Here is a 25,148-nt window from a genome sequence, read left to right as displayed (position 1 = left end):
CTTCAAATGGTTCCTTGAGGGATGCCATAGAAGAATCACTTTTGATTTGTAATAGAGATTGAGTGTGACACTGAAGGTGACATCCAGGAAAGGTTCTTTAGACCTTTTAAAAGGTTCCTCACACCCACACATCTCTACTGCAAACACGGTTCTTTAAGGAATCAGAAGTGGTTATTCTGTGGCATCGTTCACCGGTTTGACGAGTGTATGCGGCCTACAGAACTGCCACAGTATCTACTGCACTGTAGGTCTCATACAGACCTGACAAACGGGATGTTGTAGTATTTTCCGAGCTTCCTTCTGATTCAGCCCCCTCCCACCGGAGAGGCTTCAGCCCCAGTCCTGCTGCTAATGGACCCTTCAATATGAAGTATTGATTTTTCTGCTTTTCTAGAGGTTTTTAAGGGCTGGAGAAGGCCACAGAGCGAGGGGTGATTGGGCTACACACACAGATGGAGACCAGATCAGAACCTCCTGTGGTCCTAGTAAATGACTGGTGTAAAAGCTCATGGGCCCAGAGAAAAACAAGGACAACTTGTATTTGAAAAGTGCAATGACCAGAAGTTTGGGTCACTGAGCTAACGTTGAGTTAGGTTTACAGATGGGCTTAGAAAATTCTGGCCTACATATCTTTTATCTTTAACTTTACAGGAAAAGGAAATAACTTCAAAGTCAGTGGAAGGAAAACATGGATTTTGCAGGACAGCCATGATATGCCCTTATTGTTATTACATATATGTACTGTCTTACAGCATATTGAATATTTTCGAAGAAACATGCATCACCACACACCCTGACACTGTATAAAAACAAACACGTGTGTGCCCGCCCGCCCACACTTCTCTTCCTTTGCATCTTGTACCTCCCTGCCACACTCTCTCTCCTCTCTCCCATTTTAATGCATGTCTGAAGCAGCCTTCTGTGATGTGGCTGATTGTCGGCACGCTGGCTTTTATGTGTGTGTTGGTTTAAAAGCTCAGTACCAATTGTTAAGGGGGAGCAGCTGGTCAGCTGTATGGCCTCTCTCCTCCTCCTCCTCCTCTTCTCTTCCCCCTTTCCTCTTATCCAAACCCTCCCTCTCTCTCTCTCTCTCTCTCTCTCTCTCTCTCTCTCTCTCTCTCTCTCTCTCTCTCTCTCTCTCTCTCTCTCTCCCGCACTCCCTCGCTCGCGGCGCTCTTCACATGGAGCCGGCTCCTCTTGTGTCCTTTGTAGTCGCTCTGGGATCTTTTCCCATTCGAGCTGCTCTTGTATCAGTCCGGCAGCGCTGCTACCTCTTCTTGTACCTTCATTCCCATTCTCTCTCTCTCTGTCTCTCTGTCTCGCTCTTGCTCTGTCCCCCTCAGCCACTTTTTGAGTATATTTGCTCTCTGCTCTTTGCTTTGTTCTGCTCATAAAGTAGAAGAGCTGTACTTTGGTGAGGTAACCTATTGTTTAGTCCTCTGTTGACTCGAGGCTTAGGCCTGGGATAAAGACTGTTATTACACTGTTTGGTGTTTTGGAGGGCTGAGCTGGGAACTGCATGCCAGTTCTGATCTTGCTGCACTTTCTGGGACATCTCTTTCGCTCTTCCAATGCCGGTGAGGTGGGGGAGGAGAGTGGATTTGGACATGAATGGCAATGGTCCGATATGGGATTTCTAGGCCATAGATAAAATGAGCATATCATAAGATAAGATAAGATAAGATAGTCCTTTATTAGTCCCGCAGTGGGGAAATTCACAAGTCATAAGATTATTAATACTCTAAAAATATGCAGTTATTTTGCATTGTTTAGCGAACAGTACAGTCACAGCAGCATAAATATATAATGTTTGGAGTCTCACCCAAACACTTCTATTAGTGTCGTTCCTGCTTCGCCAGGGAATCGAATCTTGTCTATCTTTTGCTTGTGAGGTGGTGGTGTTATTCACTTTGCTGTCCATCTGAGTGAGCTTATGTAAAAAGAAATGCCCACCACTAGCAGCTAAAAATACAGTGCTTACATGTGCATACAGTGCTTACATGTGCTTACATGACTTAATGTTAACTACAAAATTCCTGTTCAGCAAATGATTGTTTTGTATTAAAGCTGCATGAATGTTTTAGTATAACTTGTCTGCCAAAAAAATCTGACGATCAGTGGTAATGCAGGAGTGAACACTGCAGTACTCCTAGGCATAGGCACACTCAGCAGTACAGAAACTGGCAACTTGCTCTTCAAGCCTTCAACACTGAAAACCAGGCAGCCAACCAATGCATAAATACATATGCATACCAAAGAGAAGGTAGCCTGTGAGTAGCAACTACACGCTGACTTTCAGTGCTGGGATGCGATAGAGCTGAGATATGTCCAATATGTAAGTAGATGATGCCAGGAGTCAGTGGGAGCTCTGTTTCAAGCCCCTGGTGTGCAAGACTGAGAAGTCCTGAAGCGTCCATCTATGTGCCTTAGTAGGTGTGTGCAGAAGCTTAATCAGCCAGCCACATTGTGTAACACAAAATTGCTTGTTCAGGTAACAGAGAATCTTGTTGGTACAATATCAGGGTGGAATCTGTAGGCCTGATGTGCAAAGTCATTCAGATTTCCTTATGTCAGTGAATAAAAATCCCAAATCAGGCGAACGTATTCACAATATTTAAATTATAATGACATTTTCTGAATAATTTACCAGTGGCTAATTTATTTGGCATCACTTGTGATGAAAATCCTGGTGGATCTTTTTTTTTTATATATATATGAAAAATCAGCTCTTACTGAATCGGCCTTTAATTTGACTTGATCATGGCATTGCTGATTCAAATTTGGTCCATTCGAGTTGTGCGTGATAAAGGTACTTCAAATGGTTCTAGAAGAGCCACTTGTGGTTCCATACAAAAATTGATGTAAGGGTTCTTTAGACCTATAAAATGTTCTTCACACTCACATCTACATCTTTTTTTACAAACATGGGTCTTTATGGTACCAAAGGTGGTTCTTCTATGGCATTGATCAAGAGTGTAGGGATTGGATGTTGTGTGTCTGTGTGTCTGTGTGTGGGTTTTATCAGGGTTGGTGCCTGAGAAACGCTAGAACGACACACACATGTTGAGCTGCTTTCTTCCTCTCCTGCCTTCTGCGTGTCTGCAGTCTTATTTTAGAGCACTGCAGCATCACTGCTTATGTGACTCATAGCACTCACTGCCCACTAACCACATTCACTCTCATTTACATTTGGCTTCCTATTAAGGCCTCCATCTCAGCCAGGCACGTGTTTGTGTATGCTCGTGTGTATGTTGGGAGTGGACAATACAGATTCCGATTTAGATCACTATAGATTTTTTGTATATGGACACTAAGAAAATGATATAACACATTATTTTTCTTCTTCTTCTTCTTCTTCTTCTTATTATTATTATTATTATTAATAATAATAATAATAATAATATGTACTGTAAAGGTATTTCCTTTTTTATTTAACAGAGCATAACATAGACATGAATGAGTAAGCCTGTGTTCTATTGTAATCCTAATAATGGTAATAACTCCCACCCACAGTGTGCTTATGCCCACTCTCGCCAGGTTTTAATGATTAGCAGATTATAAGTAAACAACAACACACCCACATTCAATACTTTCTCTAATGTTCCCACAGAACCATCTGCAACGTCAGACGTTCCTCTGCTAATGCTCATGTATTTAGGCCACTCGTATCCTTCTGTATGGTTCTAATTTTAGTAACAGCCTCAAGTAAACAGCGTCACAAACCAGCACAGAAGAGCTGGAATGTGCTTAACCTGCTTGCAGAGCAAGAATTACTGCATCTCAGCCACACACTCGAGAGCAGCTTGTCAAAACCCCACGTGTGTGGGAGTGATTGTGTGTTTGTAATCAGTGCCAGGTGCAGCTCGGGGACAGGTTAGGTTCTTTTCGCCATGTGACTGAAACTTCTTGAAATTAATCTTTTTTTTTTTTTTTTTTTTTTTTTTTTTTTTTTTGTCAGCATGGTTTCGTCCTCCACACTTTCTATTAAGATCAGACTAGTTTGGTCTCTTTCTGATGGTAGATGCTGTACTTTGACATCAGCTGTGATAAGAGCTGACTGTACGTCTCCATGATGACATCTTAGGATTGTTGGAGACTTCTTAAGGCATCTTGAGACCTTCTCTTGGGCTGAACTTTCTAGGACGGCCTGATCTGGCCAAGTTGGCAGTTGTTTTACGGGACCACTGATTTCTAATTGTTCTGAGATCTGCTTGAAATCCCTTCACAGACTTCTCTGCATCTACAACCTTTTTTCTGAAGGCCTCAGAGAGCTCTTTGGATCTCGCCATGGTGATCTTCACCACTCACTTCATCAATCCAGAGCAAACCAAACTAAATGTCTGCGGTTTAGACAGGCTCCTCCTCAACTACTTTTTTGAAACCCAAAACAGATAAATACTTTGATTTCTGGAAAGGTTTTCTTTTTTTCTCTTCAGTCAGTCCATCTGGTCTATTCACACCACAGTCTCTACTGTCCAGAGAAGACTAGACTACTAGATTTTGCTGTGAGGATTTGATTTTCATTCGGCAACAAGATTGGTAGCGAGGTCAGGATGTTGAAAGGTGACTGTCCCAGAAATCTCTTTTTAGACTTTATACCCCTCCAGCTCACACTTGGCATTAGGCATGGTACCAATAGGTTCATGTTTATCTGCTCCAGAGAGTCCTTTACCTTTACTTTTCTACAGGGACCAGACATTTCCACATTTGTGCCAGCAATGGGTGCAACTTAAAGTAGCTAAATGCATTCATTAGATGGGGTGTCCACAAACATTGGGACATAGTTTAAATGCAGTTTCTTATTCTAGGACAAGCAATACTTACCAACATCCTTCTAATATTGTGTGAAGCAAATGTGATGGATAGCAACATCATTATTTAGTAAATCCACTACATTGGATGCATCATTAGATGCTGTCTTTCTATTTCTCACCACTGTGGCAAAAAAAAGACATGCCCTGAGTGCATGGACATTGTTGTTCCAAAAAGTTTGGCAATTTGTGACTACTGGGAAGTAGAGGTGGACAATATGGCAGTATTTCAGAAATGTTGCTATTGTGATAAAGCGGACGACCTTATTATAAAGTTATATTATTAGTTTATTATTGGAATGGAAATCCACTAAGTTGCTGTGCTATAATATTAACCTACTGAGAAGTGTGACTTTTTTTTTTTTTTTTTTTTTTTTTTTAATTTCTAGGTGATTGAAGGTTGCTGGATTGTTTTTGTGTTGTTATGGATTGTATTTGAGCAGATATGTCTAAGCAGGAGTGCTTTTAGGCATGTGACCTTTTGAACAGCGACCAGGTCATTTCTTCCAGCGCAGCGCCGAACTGTTTACTCTACTTCTGCCCCGCTCAGAACAGATTATAGGTTTACCTGCCTACCTCAGTTCACAGCCCTGAGGGAGGGAAGAAAGAGAGAGAGAGAGAGAGAGAGTGAGAGTGAGCGAGAGAGAGAGGGTGAGAGCGTAGTACTAAAGCAGCATGGACCCATATTCTTGTCTGCAAATCAGGAGGCAGGAAAGTCCCGCACTTCACTCCCACACGGACACCTAAAAGTCCAGGAAGGCGCGTAACCTGGAACACTGTAAAGGAACACCATGCAGCAAATGCCACCCGTGACTGGAGCAGTGCATTGACTGAGATTCCAACCAAGGCTTTGTGGATGTGGCACATTATTAAGGAATGGCAGTCAGCAACGAGGAGATACGGGCTAACTTGGGTGTGAGTGAGATTTTCTCTTGGTTTCGCTTTACACCTATCTTCTCCTTTCTTATCAGCTGAATCAGCTGAGGTCTGCTGTAAAAGTGGTACTTTGGATTTACTTCATTTAAACATTAGCTTTTACTTACTTTTGGCAATAATTTACTTACTGTTACTGATGGGGCTGCTGTGGTTCACCAACATCATCAATCACATTATTGATACGTATTTAAATAAATATATATTTTTTTAATGAAGCGCAAACATACTGTGCATGATTTCAGCACATGTAGGAAAAAGAGCCAAAAATATTGACTAACCTACAGGCTATGGAGACTTTTAATCAATATTCTTGGCACCCCTTCTTTATTGACTCGTTTTAGCCTGGCAGGTAAAGTGGCAACACCACAGAGAAGCTTGCTTACGCTGGTGAAGATAAACAGGCTTGAGTTACTGCCCAAAAAACTTGCAAGCCAGCTGGGTTTTTGATGTGACTTAGTGGTTCTAGCTGTGGCTTGGTAGTTTTGCTTTCTGTTTCAGCTTGTAAATCTTTGTTAGGCTTGCCTACAGACTACTCCTATTCTTTTCATGAATAGCTGAAACTGTAGTCAACCCTATCAGACTTAATGTCCCACAGTCTTTAGAATAATGGATTTTAAATGGTTCATGGCTTGTGTATACAGTTCTAAGAAACATATTTAATGATCGAGTACCTCTACCTTATGCTGAGTTTTTTTTTTTTTTTTGTTCTGTAACCCTGTCACGCCTAACAAGCACACTCTTAATAATAAAGCTCCCTAAAGGGTTCTTGGCTTGCATATACAGCTCTAGGAAACGTCTGTATTAGTGTAGGCCTTTTCCCTATGCTGAAGTTCTGTAATCTTTGACCCTAACAGACCTAACGTCTTACAGGTTTTTCTCAGTTTGCATGTACAGTTCTAGAGAAACTCATTATTAGTAAAGAACCTTTACCACATACTGAGGTTGTTAAATCTTTAACCTTAACACACCTAAAGTCCCACAGTCTTAAAAATAAAGGTTCTTAAATGGTTATTGTCTTGCATATACAGTTCTAGGAAACGCCTGTATTAGAATAGAACGTTTATCTTATGCTGAGGTTCTTTAATCTTTAGCTTTATCAGACCTGAGGTCTTGTAGTCTTAAAAATAAGGGGTTCCTGAGTGGGTCTTTGCCTGCATATTCAGTTCTAGCTACAATATTGTAGAAAATCTTTAACCCCTGGTCTCACAGTCTGTGTACTTTTAGTAAAAAATCTTTAGTTTACTTGTAAGGTAGGGGTTCTTTAACCTTCCAGTTCAATTCAGTTTTATTTCTATAGGCTTTTTACAACAAATTTTGGCACAAAGATCAGGGTCCGAACCTCTTTTAAGCAAGCTAGTGGCTACAATGGCGAGGAAAAACTCTCTCGGGTCGAGAGGAAGATGACCAAGACTCAAAAGGACAGAAACCAAGACTCAAAAAGGGGAACCCATCCTCCTCAGGTCGACACCGGATCATAATAAAAAGCAAAACAGGAATAAAAACAACAGTAAAACTAAACTGAATAAAAAAAAAAAACAACAACCTTAAACCAGTTCAGTTCTAATGTCTTAAAAATAAAGGTTCTTCAATTTTTCTTAGCTTATACATGCACATATAACATATACAACTCTTTAATGTGTATAGGACCTTGACCTTATCTTGAGGTTCTTTAATCTTTATCTCTCAGACCCAGTGTCAGGTCCCTGAATGGTTCTTTGCATACATAATCAGTCCTAGGTACAGTCTTTATTAATGTAGAAGATTTTCCTTGTACTGGTTCTTTAATCTTTACCCATATCAGATCTGATGTCTTCTATTCTTTGAAATAAAGGCTTTTATTTGGCTCTTGGGCATGCAGTTTTGGGAAAACTCTTTAATGAGTATAGGACCCTTGCCTTCTTTAAAGAACCTCTGCAAAAGGTAAATGCTCTCTACCAATTACATATTTTCCTAGAACTGCATCTTCAGGCCAATAACCATGTAGGGATCTATATGATCTATATATCTAAGTTTGAGATGTTTGGTTTGATTTGATGGGGCTAAAGTCTTTTTTTTGGGTCAACTTCAGATGGTATGGGTCATTTAAGAGGAGTCCAGTGAGTCAAGTGTTTGACCTATTTGAGTAATATTCTGAATTCATGTGGTAACCATGTAATTGTGAAAGCAGTAACTTTATGTCCTGCATGGACAGAGGAGGCTGCGTTGGCAGTGTGTGTGTCTGTACGTTTGGTAATGATTAACAGTGTGAAGAAGGTGATGATGGAGCTCAGGTGCTGCGGGACCCCACTGCAGCTAATTGGCTGTGCGAGTCGTGCTGAGTGATTGAGTGGTTCCTTTCATCTGTCAGTCAGCGGCACTCAGCATGTGACTGGTTTTGAGGAGCGAGCTGGAGCCGGCCTCAGAGCGGTGGGATCAGATTGATTTCGGTGCGAAAGGGTGTAGCGAGAGGGAATGTGAGACTGAAAGAGAGAGCGAGAGCAGTGGGATCAGACTGACGCTGGCATGAAAGGATGGAGAGAGGGAATGTGAGACTGAGAGAGACAGAGAGAGAGTGAGGGAGAGAGGGTGTCAGGCAGACAGAAAGAGGGAGCATGGCTCTTTGTCGGAGGCTAAATTGGCTCTTTGTTGCCGCAGCAGCTGGTCCCTCTGGAGCGGCCACCCCCCCTCCATGCTGACCCCCCAGGCCTGCAGCTAATGAGACCTAGAGTTATGGGGACACAGATGCTGAGTGTGAGGGTGTGTGTGTGAGGGTTTATGGTGCACTATAGATTAATGAGAGCATATGTTTCTCCTGGAGTGTGTTTGCTGGCATACGATGGCTTATTTAAGCCCTTTCATGGGTGTTTTCAGTGAGTCAGAACTGGAAGATGGATGCAGTCTGTGATGTAAAGACAATAGAGCATTTGTACCCCAGATGTATGTGTGTGTGTGTGTGTGTGTGTGTGCTTTGTGTTTGGCACAGGATTGCTGACTGGCACAAATCGTAGCACCTTCTGTATCAGTGGGATTAATTGTGCTTGTGTAACGAGTAAGTATGTTTCTGTGTGTGTGTGTGGGTGTGTGTGTGTCTTTAGAGTGGGGGTAGCGGTGCAGGAACCTGATCTCCCAGCCCCACCAGCTGCTCCATTCCTAGTGTGTGTCCCTGATACCAAGTGAGTAGATAAATTGTGCATGCGTGTTTGTGTGCATGTGTGTGTGTGAGATGGAGGGAGAACAAAGCCTTTTAATGGTAAGGCCAGATATTCCTGTATGTCCTCTAGCTGTGTAATGATTTTCAATTCTGAGGTCAAGTTTCAATTTGATTTTGGAGCTCTTATGTGTTACAAGAGCTCTAATTATACACTGCACTGATTGGTTTGTCTCAGACTGCAGCGTTTGCCAAATAGCAAGTCCTTCTGCACAATTTTCACTTCCACTAAGCTTTAAACAGGGCAAACAAACATTTAATCAAATGTGTTTGTATAGCTTTTTACAACTGCTGTCCAAATCCAGCAATGAAACAAAAGATCAACAAAGACATAAAACCCCCTGGCAGGCAAGCCGAAGGTAACGGTGGCATGGAAAAACTCCCTCAGAGTTGGAGGAAGAAACCTTGGGAGGAACCAAGACTCACAAGGGGGACCCATCTGGTCAAAATATCACTGTATCATCACATAAGTCTTGTTAAGCTAAGATTGTTGAGCTCAGGTGTACAGATATAGTCAATAGTAGGGGTGGTAAGAATAATTAAAGTCTTGATGATGGTTAATTCAATGAATGGCACTGATACTAAATGTCCCATACTTGGAAATGGCTAATATGTTACATGTATTTAAATATGTGACAGATATGTTAGGTATAAGGGAATTTCTATACATTCTAATATATGCCATATCTGAAATCTATATGTTGCCAGATCAGTTTTTCGTATGAGGATGAAGTTAGCAAAATCGGAGACCCTCAGAAGAGACAACTTGGTGTTTTCACTTTTTCATTTTATCAAATAAACCTTCACATTTTCTTCTAAGAGCTTTAATAATCAATGCTTTGGTCCAATAAATTTCTTATCAGTTGACCACAATTGCACCTGTTTACACGTATATAGTGCATTTACTGTATTTTGTAAAATAGCACTACCTCACAACTCTTTAAAAAATGGAAAATTCTAGAGGAAACACTAATTGCTTGTGGGGCATGAATGCTTGACAATCTCCATCAAGCACGTCCATTGATCTATAGTCTGGACATTTCTGTAGTAAAGGCTGTTCCACAACCCTCCCTTCACTAACTTCAGTTCATTGGACTTTCTAAAAGTTTGATTAGGAGAGGCTGTGCTTGTTCACTGTTCACTGTTTCCATAGTTCAGGTTAATAAGGCACAATCTATTGCTGCCTATTGTTGTGTGTGTGTGTGTGTGTGTGTGTGTGTGTGTGTGTGTGTGTGTGTGTGTGTGTGTGTGTGTGTGTGTGTCCCTGAGCTGTGGTCACGCAATTTTGCCCAGTGCTCACCGGTCAGAACCAGGTCCAGGTGGTGTGTAAATTAACCGGGCGGATCAGGCCCTATGCCGATAAAGTGCAGACATTATTTATGGAAGTGCAGACACCCAAACCCCTGAATCATTCAGTGTGCAGTTTGAGGAGCCCTCTGCACACACAAAGATGAGCAAGCATTTTCGAATCCGCCTGCCAGAGCCAGTGCAAACAAGTTGTAACTTCTGGAGAGAGTGTTTAAAGTGATGGTAATGCTGCCTTTCATAAGGTACTGGGGTCGAAGAATGTTGACAATGGCAGATTGTCCAGGTCAAAAGAGCTCATGACCCACAACGAAAAAAAAGAAACGACAAATGCATCTGAAGTACTGAGCACTGAAACCGAGTACACATACTATGTAACCTGTAACTACTGCATGGGAGCATATACATTCTGGCAGTTGTTCTTCAATCAGAATCCAAATGTCATGATGAATGGACCAATAGAAATGCTCCAAAATAATTATAACAAAAATTTGAACTTTACAGGAGGAGAAAAAAAATTTAAATGTTATGTCTTTAATTTTAGTAAAGGCAGTTTTAAGTGTCTAAAAACAATTACACGTAAAAATTGTACTAAGTTGGAAAGAAACAGTGCTTGTTTTTTAGTACATTTCTCTATATTTAACTTAATCTTCTGTGACTGGGTTTAGCTTTTTTGGCTTCAGTTGTTTAAACTTTATATCTGTCCGTTTTCACTTTGTTAACCATCCCTCCAAACACTGGCATAGCAGCTTTGCAGTGGGCATTTATGCTACTTGTCTCAAGCATAAAATAATAATCCTACAATGCCAGTGTTTGGCTTGCATCAAACCTGTTAGTAGGTATCAGTAAGTGCTCTGTTGCAGGTACCTCTTCTGTATTTAAAGCAGCTTTGTGGAAAAATAGTGAGCTTTTGGGCTCCCCCTACAGTTAATGAATGTCTCTTTTACACCACTGCTGTAAGTACATTTTCAGATTTCAGCGCCTACCTAATGGACGCTGTACACGTGTGTTTGTGGACAAGCTGAGAGATACAGAAGTGGCATCTTGTAGGGATTTTTTTTTCCTGTAAGGAAAAAGCATGTGGACTGAGGTGGTAGAGTAACATTTTTACAGAAATATATTACAGAACAAATTTACAGAAATATGACATGGGTTCCGCAGTGTTACGCAGTTCTTTTAAGAGGTCTTGTGCAGCTCCACCAAAGTTACATAGTGCAGTAGTAGCCTGGAAGTAGTAGCATTTCCAACCTGGAATGACCATGACAGAGCCGGGATTCTCCCTATTACAGTCAGTGGAGCGTATGTATGTATGTATTGGCAGTAATTTGCCTGTATTATGCCCCAGTAGTGGTGGTGAGTGAGTGTGCTCTCCTTATGTTGCATTGAAGGTGTGTGTGTTTGGCAGGGCCTCGTATGTTTCCTCTGGGGTGTAATGCAGCTCGGAGCATCACTGCTGGTGCCGGGGTGGAATTACTTACACACACACACTGGGGAAGGGATTTCTGGGTTAGCTGAAAGACAGCACTCTGGTTGCACCCTGCACTCTCGGCTGTACGCTGAGGGCTTGAGAGCTGAGCTTGCATTATTGATACTTCTACTGCTCCATCACTCACAGACACTGGTCAGGTTACTCACACACACACACACACACACACACACACACACACTCACAGCATCATGCCTGCCTCTCCCCCATCACTGCTAAGTGACAGCAAGAGAAGTGTGTGTGGGGGTGTGTGTTCTATCTAGTTACTCCTCCTGTATAGTTTAGTGCTACTGGTACCAGACAGCCTAATTTTTTGGAAAGGTGAGAGGCAGTTCTGTGTGTGTGTGTGTGTGTGTGTGTGTGTGTGTGTGTGTGTGTGTGTGTGTGTGTGTGTGTGTGTGTCATGCAGTGTTGAGCATTTAAAGGACAAATCCAGATGTGTTTGGTGATTGTCTTTAAGGTCAGGGTTTTGCTTTATACTTTTATACTAAAACCTTGTGTCCCTATTTTTGTCATTTTCATTTTTTACATCATTTGAGTCTGTTTTTACATTGTGTCAGAATTACGTGATAAATCGACCAATAGAAATGCTCCAAAATGTCTTGTCAAAATAAGGACCTTTTTACATTGACTTCCATTAAAAGCTACAAAGGGTTTTTCCTTCTCTTTTAAAGTAGCCATTTTGGAGATGCAAGGTTTTGTCGTCTGAGGTATAGTGTGTGTCTGTGTGTGGTTCATAGGTCCTGCTCTGATTGCACGGCCTCTTCGCTCTCACACAAAAGGACAGGGCAGTTTATCTCCCTCACGCAACTCTTTCCACTCCTCCTTTTTCATCTCCTCCCCTTCCTTGTCTCTGCACCTGATAGACTTGGCTTGATGTGGTCGTGTGTGTGTGTGTGTGTGTGTGTGTGTGTGTGTGTGTGTGTGTGTGTGCGCCATGGCCTCATTTCAGAAACTCTGCTTTCAACACGTGGCACCACAGTTCCACACATTTACCTCTGACTCCACTGAACCTTAATGTGTGTTTTCTACCAACTCCTACATGCCCAATTAGAGTTCACCTATTACACCTACATACCAAATTACACACAGAGCTGCTTGATCTAAGCTGTCCTTCATCAGCAGCAGTTTGTAAACTAATTTAGTTGAGGCAAAGAGGCAACTCCGCGTGGCTCTAAGCATTCAGCGACAAATCTAATTCTGCTGTTACACCAAATGCACTCAGTCAGCCAAGACATGCTTGATGTCAGATGTTTGCTGCTTACGTGTTTTAAGTCTCAAATTTCTGCACGTTTCAACATATTTCACATTATATTGATCTTAGAGCTGGGCAATGTGACAATATTTTATTGTATCGTGATAACGATATAGTTTTTTTTTTAAAGCAATTCGAGGATACTGTTAGTGCTTAATACACACTGATCAGCTGCAGGTTTCATTACGAACAGTGTAATTAGACTGGTTTAATTAGATGAGGTGCAGCAGATGTTTAATACAAATAACTCTATTCAGTACAGGAGAGTATCTGAATAATAGTTTTTAAATATAAAAAAATATGTAAGTCCTAAGTCTTTAAAAAGTGTGATATAGTATTTTACCATATCGCCCAGCCCTAATCAGTGTGTTTCGGGGGTGAAGTGGATGATACAGCAGTTGAAGTTATTCTAAGGCATAATTTTTGCCGTGATGCATGTATTCTGCAGTGCCAGCCCTCTCTTATCTTAGCCCTTTTAGCCAAATAGCTGAGTGAGGGGTGTTTCTGTGACCTTTCAAGTGAAAATTCCCCGTCTTTCGATCTTATGGGGCAGTCACTTGCAAATTGAGAGAGTCTAGTTTTGGAGGCACTGAGCATAATGAGTGGTCTGTCTTTTAGCTTGGCATAGACACCAGCAGTTACAAGAAACACTGACATGGGTATGTCTGTTCTGTTTTTGCACAAATAAATATTTTACAGGGTACCTATTATTAAAAGTGAATGATGCCCCAAAGTAATGAATCAATGTTCTACTACAAAATCTATCAACTACAAAATATATTAGAAATATATACACATTACACTTTTAACTACACAGAAATGATATAGATCTCAAAATAGCAACCTTACCCTTTTAACTTTCAAAGTGACTAAAATAGAAGATAGATACTTAAGTACTGTTCACGTTCTGAACCCGTAAGGAACCAATCAAAAGGGATAGAGCTCGGACAGCACTTGTCTAATATTCAGTGTATTTATAGTAAGACTTTGGTCTAATAGTGTCATATACCGTATATTTATTTAATACAAGCTTCCAGGCTTTTTTCTGCTAAATGCCATACATGTAATATAATGTAATGTAATGGTTATTCTATATATTGGAGTGCTGTCTGATCTTTTTCCCTAGTCCGTGTAAAAGGCTTTTATATTTAATCTCTTTTTGGAGCATTTTTAGATTCGTATTCTATCATAAAGTGGACAACAAAAGTGGAGTCTCGTGTAAAGATTTGAGAACCCCTGGTTTTTAAGTAAAATCAACAGAAATAAGCAAATACAATCCTCTGCAGCAAACAAACTCAAACATAAAGATTAAGACACCATTCATATTTATTTTCTGAATTGAATGTATTAATAATATCACCACATTTGTTCAGTTTTTTGCAGCATGTTAAATGAAATAAATAAAACTTATTCATCTCTTGTTTATGACTTTTAAACCCAATAATTATATTACCTTTGTGTATAAAATATAATATAGCAACTGGTAGTGTGTGTTTGGTTAGCGCTTTTGGGCTCTGTGTAACTTGTGTAAGATTAAAGAAGGTCACAGAGAGGTGTACAGGTGAGGGGGAGAGTTTCACTGTAGCAGATGCAGGAAAACCTGTTTGCTCAAGATAGCGACTGGTTTGTGTTTTTTCTGGGTTGCTATGATCTACAGCTGACACCACTGTTCTCAGCTTGTTTAATAATAAAGCCTGACAGTCCCTGAGAACCTGGCAGCTGCTTGGGGGAGGGTCTGAATATCTGGCCCTGCCTACATCCTTTTTATGCGCATTAATACGGACACAGGGCGACGCCCATGTGTTTCACTGTGACCTTTGTGTTTATTTAGACCCTGATGAGACTGAAAGAAGTCCCCTTTTTGGGAGCGTGGCCTCAGGCCTGTGTGCAGCTTGCGTAACCAAGGCAGCAGATTATAGGCTGTGTGGATGTTAGGCCCAGTGATGGTGTTTTGTGTGTGTGTGTGTGGGCGTGTATAAATGTGTGTGTAGGTGTGTGTGTTTATTGTGCTAGGCCACTGGTTATGCAGTGAGAGACAGCAGTGTATGCCAGATGTTTGGCTCTCAGAGCTCCTAATACGCGTGCCTGCTTAATCCCTGTGCTGCGGTGGCGGAGTAAACCAGCAGAGTTTAGATCAGAACAAACGCTTCCTGGAATCTGGCCATGCAGCTCGCTCCCTCTCACTTCCCATCACCCCCCCCCTTCTCTCTCTTTCTGGTTTAAAAAGATAATCATCATTAATATAAGCTGCTCCAATCCTACTGACCATGGATAGGAAATGAGATAGGAAATTAAACTGGATTGATGGTTAAAGTCTTGATTTCAGTTAAACCTGGAGCACATTGTTTTCCACATGAGAAGAGCTTTAATAATTTGTGAAAATGCAAAGATTTATCTGGATATGTGTAATATTATGACCACTACTGTTGATTATGATGATAATAATAATAAAAAAGTAAATTGTAATTTTATAGTAAATCGCATAGAGCACTTATGAATATATATATATATATATATATATATATATATATATATATATATATATATATATATATATATATCAGAAAATGTAAGTTTGCAGTATTGAATTTTGCAGTTACTGTTCAGACTAACGGCCTCACTTTCTCTCTCTCTCTTTATCTTTAGCTCCCCTGATCTTAAACAGCAGCATCAATTGTTGAAGCCCCTCTGGCTTCCCTCTCTCTTGGCGGAGGGCCGCCCATGCACACACACGGCACAATGGGTAGTTCCCCGGAGGTGCTGTCTTGGACGTCCTGCCCCAGTCTGCTGGTAGGGAAGCTGAAAGAGGAACTCAAACTCACCGTGGTGGGGGATGCCTTGAAGAAGACCAACCCCAACGCCTCTCCTTCTCCCCCGCCGCCCCCACCACCGCCACAGATCATCACAGACCTGGCCCCACCCACAAACCTACCTGTTCCCCTGCATCAGCTGCAGACGCCAGGCCGGGACGAGCTGGACTCTGGCCTGAGCGGGACGAGCCCGCCGTGCACAGCCCTTAGCGAGGACTCCACTAGAGAACAGGGCCACTTTGACAACAGCGTCCTGCAGCTCCAGGAACACGAGGACCCTGAATCGCCTGGCTCCTGCGGCCAGGGAGGGTGCGGCAGCGGCGGCGAGGAAGGCACCATGGAGGAAGGAAATGGATGTCCCACGGAGCATACTGGGGATGAAATGCACCACCACCACCATCATCATCACGATGATATCAAACTGCAATTTCACAGAGCCGGCACGGGCGGAGGAGGGTTTCTGGAAGGGCTCTTTGGCTGCTTAAGACCTGTGTGGAATATCATAGGAAAGACTTACTCTACAGAGTACAAGCTTCAGCAGCAAGGTGGGTGGTGTGATTTTAGCTCAGTCCTTTTTTAAATTATGCAGTTTTCCACTTACCATAAATATGCAGCCGTTTTAGAGCTACAATGCTAATGTAGCTAATTGGTAATAGAAGCACTAATCACTAATTGCACCAATTAGTGATAATCGCATGCCTAAATCCTTGCACAACCAACTATCCATGGTTTGAGGCAAGTGTATGATGACTTAGGCATGCAGATGCTCCACAATACTAATTGGTGAGGTAAAAGCTTTAATCACTTCTGAGCTTTACTGTCAGCTACATAAAAAATAGCCAGGCAAAAATTAAGACCAGGACATTAGACACAGTAATAAAATCTACCTGATTACATTTGCATATACAGTTCTCTTTTTATATCCACAAGTACTGCACTGTCTGTCCATAGTCATAGTCACAGTCACCGCCACTGGGTTGACTGGCAGCTCCATATTGTAGACATTTACACTGGTAGCCTGTCATCGCATGCTGACATACTGCTCAGCTGGGAGTAAGCCATGTCGGTCACTCTAAAATAACCTCCTGTCTGTGGGTCTGTGTAAGTGGGTCAGATGTGCCCCTGACCTTGGGGTTATCTAGCTCTCAGCATCTCCGGTTATGCAGCTTCACAGTTCCAGTGATATCCAAAATGAAGATCTCTTATCAGGGCAGACTAATGACCTTTCCAAACTGCAGCAACCTTCTGACTGAAAGCTGCAGCAGTGAATTTTTAAGAGGCTTAGTTTCCTTTTTTCACTTTTGATGGCTGGGCTCTGTGCCTTCTCTGCTCTACAGAGATGTGGGAGGTTCCTTTTGAGGAGATTTCAGAGCTGCAGTGGTTGGGCAGTGGAGCACAGGGTGCTGTCTTCCTCGGAAAGTTCCACTCAGAGGAAGTGGCCATCAAGAAGGTCCGGGAACAGAAAGAGACAGACATCAAACACCTCCGCAAGCTGAAACATCCCAACATCATTGGATTCAAGTAAGACCCAGGGCTTGTGTTTCATGGTTTGCTGTTTATAGAAGTCTGAAATCACACACTGATGCTGGTTTTCCTTTGCCCTGCAGGGGTGTGTGTACACAGGCTCCATGTTACTGCATTATAATGGAGTACTGTGCTCAGGGTCAACTGTATGAGGTTCTGAGGGCAGGAAGGAAGATAACTCCCCGTCTTCTGGTGGACTGGGCCTCAGGCATCGCCAGCGGCATGAACTACCTGCATCTCCACAAGATCATCCACAGAGACCTCAAATCACCAAAGTAAGGCCCCTCCTTGGGTCCATGCACTTTCTAAAAAACAAACAGTTCAATTTGGCCCAATCCACAGTGGTCTGTGTGGTTCACAGTGTGGTTAAAAGTCAGGAACCACTGGTGCTTCTGAGAAGTAGGAGGTTAACTAATATAAACATAAACTAATGCCATTTAGCCTATAGCCTAATCTACAGTTCAGTTCAGATTCACTTTCTTAACAGTAATGCTTGTTTATCACAATAAATGCTAAGCACTGGTTTAACAGTGGTTTTAGTAGTCCTAATCCATGTGCCTTCTTAACATCAATGCTCTGCCTGTTCTTCTGTGTAATTTGATCTACCAGAGCATATTCAGGAAGCACAGCTTGAGTGCAGATGAACATCCTTCTGCATTTGGCTTCTGCTTCCAGTTTTAAAACATATTTCATCCAATTAGTGTCAGACTTGTGTTCTTTATTGCATCTTATTGGCTTCTTACTCAATTCGCAGCAAGGTTATTGGATAAAAAGGGAATGAACTGGCACAGGAACGAGATTGTGACATGAGACATTCTTGGCAATCACAAAGTCATGATATCTTTCCTAGAAGGCAATTTGTCTGAGCTATTTCTACATATCAAACATCCAACCCAAGCTGAAGCAGGACCTGGAATCCACAGCGTTTGGCTGCTGTCCATCAAGTCCACTGTAGTGACGTCTCGAAGTTTAAAGCCAAATTGCTGATAAACAAGCATATAGTAAATGAACATGGCAATATGAGGTGGAGTTCTGCATTGTTTTGTTAGTTTTGTTGTGTTACATTTCTCTTTGGATTAAAGAAGCTGTATTAAGTTTAAAAACTGATAAAAAAATCTAATAAAAAATAGTGTAGGAACAATAATGATAATATTATCAAGTTAGACTTAAATAGCGCCTCTCACATACCCAAGGTAGCTATACAGTTGCCCTCACAAAAATAAATAAAATACAGTAAATTGTATAGAAAAACTTCAAACAAAATAAATATAACGAATATATTTATTTCACTACTATATTGATAACTACTAAGTAAACTAAATAAATGAAATAACGCTAAATAAATAAAATCACACTAAAATCTGGATTTTCTGATTCATTGAATCATTTTCTTGAGAATTCTGAACCAAGAATTTTGTTAATAACAGAAACTGCTGTTGTCTCTCTGACTTTGTGCACAGTGTGTTGGTCACTCATAATGACATGGTAAAGATCTCCGACTTTGGGACATCGAAAGAGCTAAGTGACAAGAGCACTAAGATGTCGTTTGCTGGGACCGTGGCCTGGATGGCTCCTGAGGTGATCCGCAACGAGCCTGTATCTGAGAAAGTAGACATCTGGTAAGTGTCTCTCTACACGCCACGTTAAAAGCTTGAGTGCTTACATTCTCAGCTGTCCCCACCCTTTGGAAGCTGGCAAGCCGGCGTTGTGTGTTTAAGATTAATTATTGACAGAAACTCTTTTAAGCCAAGCAAGTAACTGACATTTAAGATTGACTGGCTGATGGTATGCATTTCTACATGTGTGTTCTTGAATAGTAAACGTGAACATTTCATTTCACATTCCCGTAGGTCGTTTGGGGTGGTGTTATGGGAGCTTCTGACTGGGGAGATTCCCTATAAGGACGTGGACTCCTCAGCTATTATCTGGGGTGTGGGCAGTAACAGTCTGCACCTTCCAGTGCCCTCTACCTGTCCAGACGGCTTCAAGATCCTCATGAAACAAACATGGTGACTGCAGTTTATGTTATACAGCGTGATCTGTTCCATTAACCTTTATATCATTGCTGTGACACATAAATCCCATATCTCCAAATGGCAACTTAGGAGACGTTAAAAGGAAAAAAACATTTTATTAAGTCATTTTGGAGTTTTTTTATTGGTCCATTCATCATGAAATTTGACACAATGTACGTCACATTACCGAAATGTGAAAAAACACAACATTCAAGGTGATGTTCAAGGTATTTGCATGACTGTGACCATATGCATGAGTGTTTTGTGCATATCTTGTTGGAATGTACAAAACACTCTGCATACAGCCATGCATATTGCTTGGGTCAGTATTTCTTCAGGCAAACTCAACTACAAACTGCCTTAATGAATTAAATTGATTTAAAATAATATATATTAAAATAATATATTTGGATATTTTGTTGGCCACTTACTTAAACATTTGATAGGTTGAGGTCCTAGGGTATCAAGACATGCCTTTAAGTTTGTGTTAAGTTTTGAGCATTTTCAGATGACAATTGTGACCGAATTAAAGGACCAGTCAGATTTTCTGGTAGATGTTGTGTGTTTATATATGATTTTGATGTGATATATGTGATATTTGTCATGATGAAATATAGACATGCTCCAAAAATAATTGTATTTTTTCTACTGTAAAGTTGCTACTTTGGAGATACAAGGTTTTTGTGTGTCAGTGACAATATATTACAATTCAAGAAATCTATGAGTGTCCTCACACTTTATATGTGTGTGTATGTCTGCAGGCAAGGTAAGCCCAGAAACAGGCCATCCTTCAGACAGATCCTGCTGCATCTGGACATCGCCTCAGCAGATGTGCTGGGAGCCCCACAGGAGACGTACTTCAAATCTCAGGTGGTTATATGTAAATGTCAGTAGAACCCACACAGATTATTTGTGCAGAGGTGAACACTGTGTTCTCACTTGGTAAATTAGCTTTGGCATCCTGTAGAGCCAGCAGACTGACAGAACAGATCCACTGACAGATGCGCCACCTGCAGCATGATGGCTGAAGTACCTCAAAGAAATGAGGTCTCAGTGGCCACAGGCTGTAACGTTTGGTTGTGTGTTTGTGTGCATTAGACGGAGTGGAGAGAGGAGGTGAAGAAGCACTTTGAGAAGATTAAGAGCGAAGGGACATGTATCCACCGGCTGGATGAGGAGCTTATTCGGCGCAGGAGGGACGAACTCAGGTGAAGAGATGGCCGCATTAAGTATAGTGTAAATGTACTCTGGCACAATACCCTGAATTTAACGTTCATCAAACACTATCTCCCCCGATCCTGTGTCTGTCTGTCTGTCTATCTATCTATCTTTTGGACTCTCAGACATGCGCTGGACATTCGGGAACATTATGAGAGGAAGCTGGAGAGAGCGAATAATCTGTACATGGAGCTGAGTGCAATCATGCTGCAGTTAGAAGTGCGAGAGAAGGAGCTCATGAAGTAAGTGGACCTCCCCATATTAACACATCAGAACTTGACCACACCTCTGGGTTTTAGCCAGGAATATCTGATCTCAGGGACACCAAGTTCCACAACTGATGACTTCAGGGAGTCCAGTGGTTAAAGAGCAGCACAAAACGTGCTTGAAACATTGCTTGTTCTGTCCTGTTCTGATATAGATCACAAGACTGATTGTAGGACTGTAGACAGAGCAAAGTCCTGCTCATACAGTACAGTACTAAAAGGTAAAGTAACCACTCTAACCGCAGAGCCACCACTGCGGCTGTACTGCATATGGTATACGTTTTTATTTGCTCATTAAAACACTAACATTAGAAAAATGACATCACTGTGTTCATTAAAACAACTCCAAAGCTCTCCTCATGGGAGTCTAGTATTATTTATAGTCGTCATCCAACACCTGGTTTGGTTAGTCAGTCCTTTATTGAAGGTGTAAAAGGTGAAAATCAGGTAAGCTTCTTCAGGCTAGCACAGAAAATCTCAGCTAATTTATAAGAAATTCTTCTTACTTATTTACTTAAAATCATGTTGTTTTTTTGCATCTTTTCTAACGTCATAAAGAGATTGTACAACCAAAACTCTCTTATTGCTGAGATACATAGTTTCATATAATGTGATTAGGTGTATAAATCCTCTGCACGGTGTGTTCACTAGCACAATAATAAAAATAAAGGACTTAATAATATAACATTAATTGTTGCAAGCTGCTGCAAGCATTTTTACTCTTTTTGTGTTGGAAGCATGGTGTTCCTCTGTATACTGAGTATTTGTCATCGTTATCTGATTATTAATAAGATGCACATCTTGTTGGCAACTAGAAAGAACATATTAGGAAGCTTTTTTTGTTTGCATTAGAAGATTTTAGGAAATTGTATAGACAGCAAGACCCTCACAATAACCCACTTAAATAACCAGCAATGATCAATGCAGTGTTGCTTCATGACACGTTATTGTGAAAGTTCATATTTTGTAAAGATCACGGTCAGCACTGTAAGCATGTCTGAAAAACCTTGTGGAGTTGTATGTTACGAGACATAAAACAATGTAACGTTGGGCTTCCTTACAATTCCCATTTAACCCTAAGAAACCCCTTTTATTTTAGTGTGGTACTCTCACTAACACTGCTTAACGTTTTTATTTTTTTTTGTATTTTATGTAGATTTTTAATTCAAATCATTACTTTTTACCCTGAAGAAAAAAAATAACTGAATGAGGTATATATTCCTGGCAGGCATGTGTTCAGATATTGAGGTGAAAGCTCATATTAGATTTAGTGGCTCGTAGATTTAGTAGGAGTGTCTCGGTTCATAAATCTGGCCTGTCCCTGAGCCCAGATGTCTCAGTGCAGTTCCAATTTATCCTAATCTCCTACACATCAGCTCTAGCTAACCCTTTGATCACACTTTTATTATGACAGTATTTCTATGACCTACATTTATTCCAACCCTGCAGCTTTCTACAGTTGTACAACTATTGCAGTCGTGCATTATTTCTTCAGTAGAGTAGGTCATGGATTTAATTCTGAAGATTTATTTATTTGTCGTTTGATTAAGTACATTTCTGCCAGAACGGAATCTGAAGTACCATAGGACTAGCTCTGGATTTAATCAATACGATATGTAATCAAATCAAAATTGTATAAAATTTAATTCAAAACAAAATAGCACTCATTATTGTGACACACAAAGTCCTTTCAACTTACTAAGTCAAAATATCAAAAGAAATGTGAGATCTGTGACAACGTCAAAATATGAACACACTGCTCCTGGCAAAGGACTTACAGAACAGTTCCAGTACCAAACCTGCTGTAGGTACCTGTAGGTATTCCTCACTCAAGCGTTGAACAATGTACACAAATTTCGGACATGTTTCTAAGCACTATTCCTTTGTTGTGCCCTATTGAGAAGAAGAGAGCAGGCCGTGGAGAAGAAATACCCTGGCACCTACAAACGCCACCTGGTGCGGCCCATCGTCAGACCCAACGCAGTAGAGAAACTGATCAAGAAGAAAAGCAGTGTGAGCCACAAACCTGGAGCACCAATTCCTAAAAGGTAACAGCAGTGTAATGGGCAGTTAGTGGCAGCAAGTGTTATGAGAGGGCAACCTTGTATCCCCATTTTCTTCGCATTGAAGAATCGATCAATAGAAATGCCCCAAAATGGGTTGGAATAAAATTCCAAGGATTTTCTTTGTCCTGTGAATTTGTCTTTTTTGAAGATACAAGGTTTATGTGTGACAAATACAGATACAGACAGTAAAGTAAATTTACTGAGACAGGATAGATGAGAATGTTGTTTCTTTATTCCTTGCTCCACTTTAGGCCTGACCTTCTGCGCTCTGATGGGATCCCAAGTGTGGAGCCTCTCCCAGCCCCCTCTCCTCTGTCTGGCAGCCCCAAGGTCTCCACTCCTCCTGGAAAGGCCCGATACCGCAGCAAGCCCCGCCATCGCAGAGCTAACAGTAAGGGCAGCCACAGTGAGTTCCCCGGGGTGCTAAAGCCCAGTGCCGGCACATCCGAGGAGCAGCAGCCTTTACAGCCTCAACAGTTCCATCACCACCACCACCATCATCATCATCCTCCTCCTCCTCAGCCTCTCCCTGAGACCCCTCTCCTGCCCCTCCAAAGCAGAGAAAATGCAGTGGCGACATGTGCCAACAATCTGCGGTACTTTGGGCCTGCCGCAGCTCTGCGCAGCCCGCAGACGGACCACCTGCAGCGACGCGTGTCCGGCTCTAGCCCTGACCTCATCTCCACCACAATGGACGCGGACTCACGTCAGTTAGCAGGCACTGGGCCGGGGCCTCTCTGCCCCTGCTGCCAGGCTCACCCCTTCCCAGGCTGCAAGCACTGCCAGGAGACACTTCCAGCTCCCAGCCACCCGGGGCTTCCCCACTATTCCCTGCTTAGCACGTGTGAGGGATCACCGGGAACAGCAATGCGTGCAACTGACCCAGCTTCGAACAGAGAGGGCAAAGAGAAAGCAGAACAGCCGGGGCAGGGGTCTCCAAGGAGCAGCCTGACTAGCGGGTTACCACGCACCCTCAGACCCCTCAGCAAGGTGAGACCTCCAAGGTGAACCTGGACATCAGAAGAGAGCTGAGGATGTATTATGATGTGAAATACTAGAGGGCTAATTTAGAAGACTGGAATATTGTCCACGTCAACTTAGCCTGTATATATCATAAATGCCCACACACTATTTGTCCATATTAGTGAGGTCAGGTAACGATGTTTGATGGTTAAATCATACAAAGTGTTATTCAGTGTTGTTGTGTGAGATTATATAAGCTTTATGTGATTAAATGTTTGCTTGTTGTTGATGACTGTTATACTCTATGGACAGTTGTATAGTATATTGACTGCATGTGCGTGGCCGAGTCAATAGGTTAGCAGTATAATATGTTATCTTGGTTAAGTGTACGTGTATGTGTGAGAGATGGTGAGATAACAGTCTGTTTCCTTGTCAGGCGGGGGATGACTCATCTGAAGAAGAGGAGGGAGAGGTTGACAGTGAAGTGGAGTTTCCACGGAGACAGAGGTAAAAGATTGCTGCACGTTTATTAATAATTGACGATCATTATGCCCTGTATGAGCCTGCACTGTCCTTGCCTGTTCTCCCGGCATCTCACAGTGAATGAATTCACTGGGATAAAAAACATCCAGTAGAATCTTTTTGTTTTGTTTTTTATTTTGATGGGTTTGTACAGTAAGATAATGTTTATTAAACCGTATTAGAGTTTTGTAAAACTGTATATAACCTGTATATTTAAAAAAGTTAAAATGGATTCATAATAAAGGGTTTAATATTATTAATACTGTATCCATGTTGTTGGTGCATAATCTACCAATGAGACTACAGCGGGCTGTTGCTAGACTGTGATGTTCAAACAGTGCTTTTGCATTAGATATTAGGGTTGTAATGATAAGTGTATTCGTACTGAACAGTCACAGTCCAGTGCTCAAAGTCTTTTGGAGAATGCACAGTACATGTAGTCAGTAGGTATGTGCGTAGGTTGATGAGCGTAATGTGGAACTCAAGGCATGGGTTTCGCTCCTGAAACTGGTTCACTTCAAGTGTTTGAAGCGCTTGCCTTTGTAAAGGTCCACTTTCCTTTCTTGTCGTGAGCTACTTGAGGCTAAAATCATGTTAGAAACAACACATTTGTCAGTAACACCCTAGTAAAGCTAATGCCCAATAGTAAGGGTGATCAGATGGAGAGCAGCCAACGGACCCCAGCTCAGCTTCTCGACAGCTTTGTAGTATTAAAATCACTCTTAATGTTGTGTTTCATATGATGCTCGCTCTACCATTTAACAATGATCTGTAATTAATGCAA

General features: G+C 41.6%; 1 protein-coding gene across 6 annotated transcripts in view; it reads left to right on the top strand.

The window, feature by feature from the left end:
- The window catches only part of map3k13 (mitogen-activated protein kinase kinase kinase 13), a 55,012-nt gene that overhangs the window by 24,418 nt on the left and 5,446 nt on the right, over nt 1-25,148 (top strand). For 4 of the 6 annotated variants that reach the window (XM_072685567.1, XM_072685570.1, XM_072685569.1 and 1 more), the window contains 11 exons: nt 15,627-16,335; nt 17,128-17,311; nt 17,398-17,589; nt 18,775-18,933; nt 19,165-19,323; nt 20,091-20,199; nt 20,428-20,537; nt 20,673-20,789; nt 22,715-22,861; nt 23,131-23,869; nt 24,279-24,349. In XM_072685567.1, coding sequence (XP_072541668.1) covers nt 15,702-16,335; nt 17,128-17,311; nt 17,398-17,589; nt 18,775-18,933; nt 19,165-19,323; nt 20,091-20,199; nt 20,428-20,537; nt 20,673-20,789; nt 22,715-22,861; nt 23,131-23,869; nt 24,279-24,349 — 2,621 coding nt within the window. In that variant the 5' untranslated portion in view covers nt 15,627-15,701. Of the gene's footprint in view, nt 1-8,821; nt 8,900-15,626; nt 16,336-17,127; nt 17,312-17,397; nt 17,590-18,774; nt 18,934-19,164; nt 19,324-20,090; nt 20,200-20,427; nt 20,538-20,672; nt 20,790-22,714; nt 22,862-23,130; nt 23,870-24,278; nt 24,350-25,148 lie in introns of all 6 variants that reach the window. The other 2 variants (XM_072685568.1, XM_072685573.1) reach the window with 2 other exon arrangements.

This window comes from Salminus brasiliensis, chromosome 8, assembly GCF_030463535.1.
Source record: "Salminus brasiliensis chromosome 8, fSalBra1.hap2, whole genome shotgun sequence".
Lineage (NCBI taxonomy): Eukaryota > Metazoa > Chordata > Actinopteri > Characiformes > Bryconidae > Salminus > Salminus brasiliensis.
This window is presented reverse-complemented; position numbering and strand designations above follow the sequence as displayed.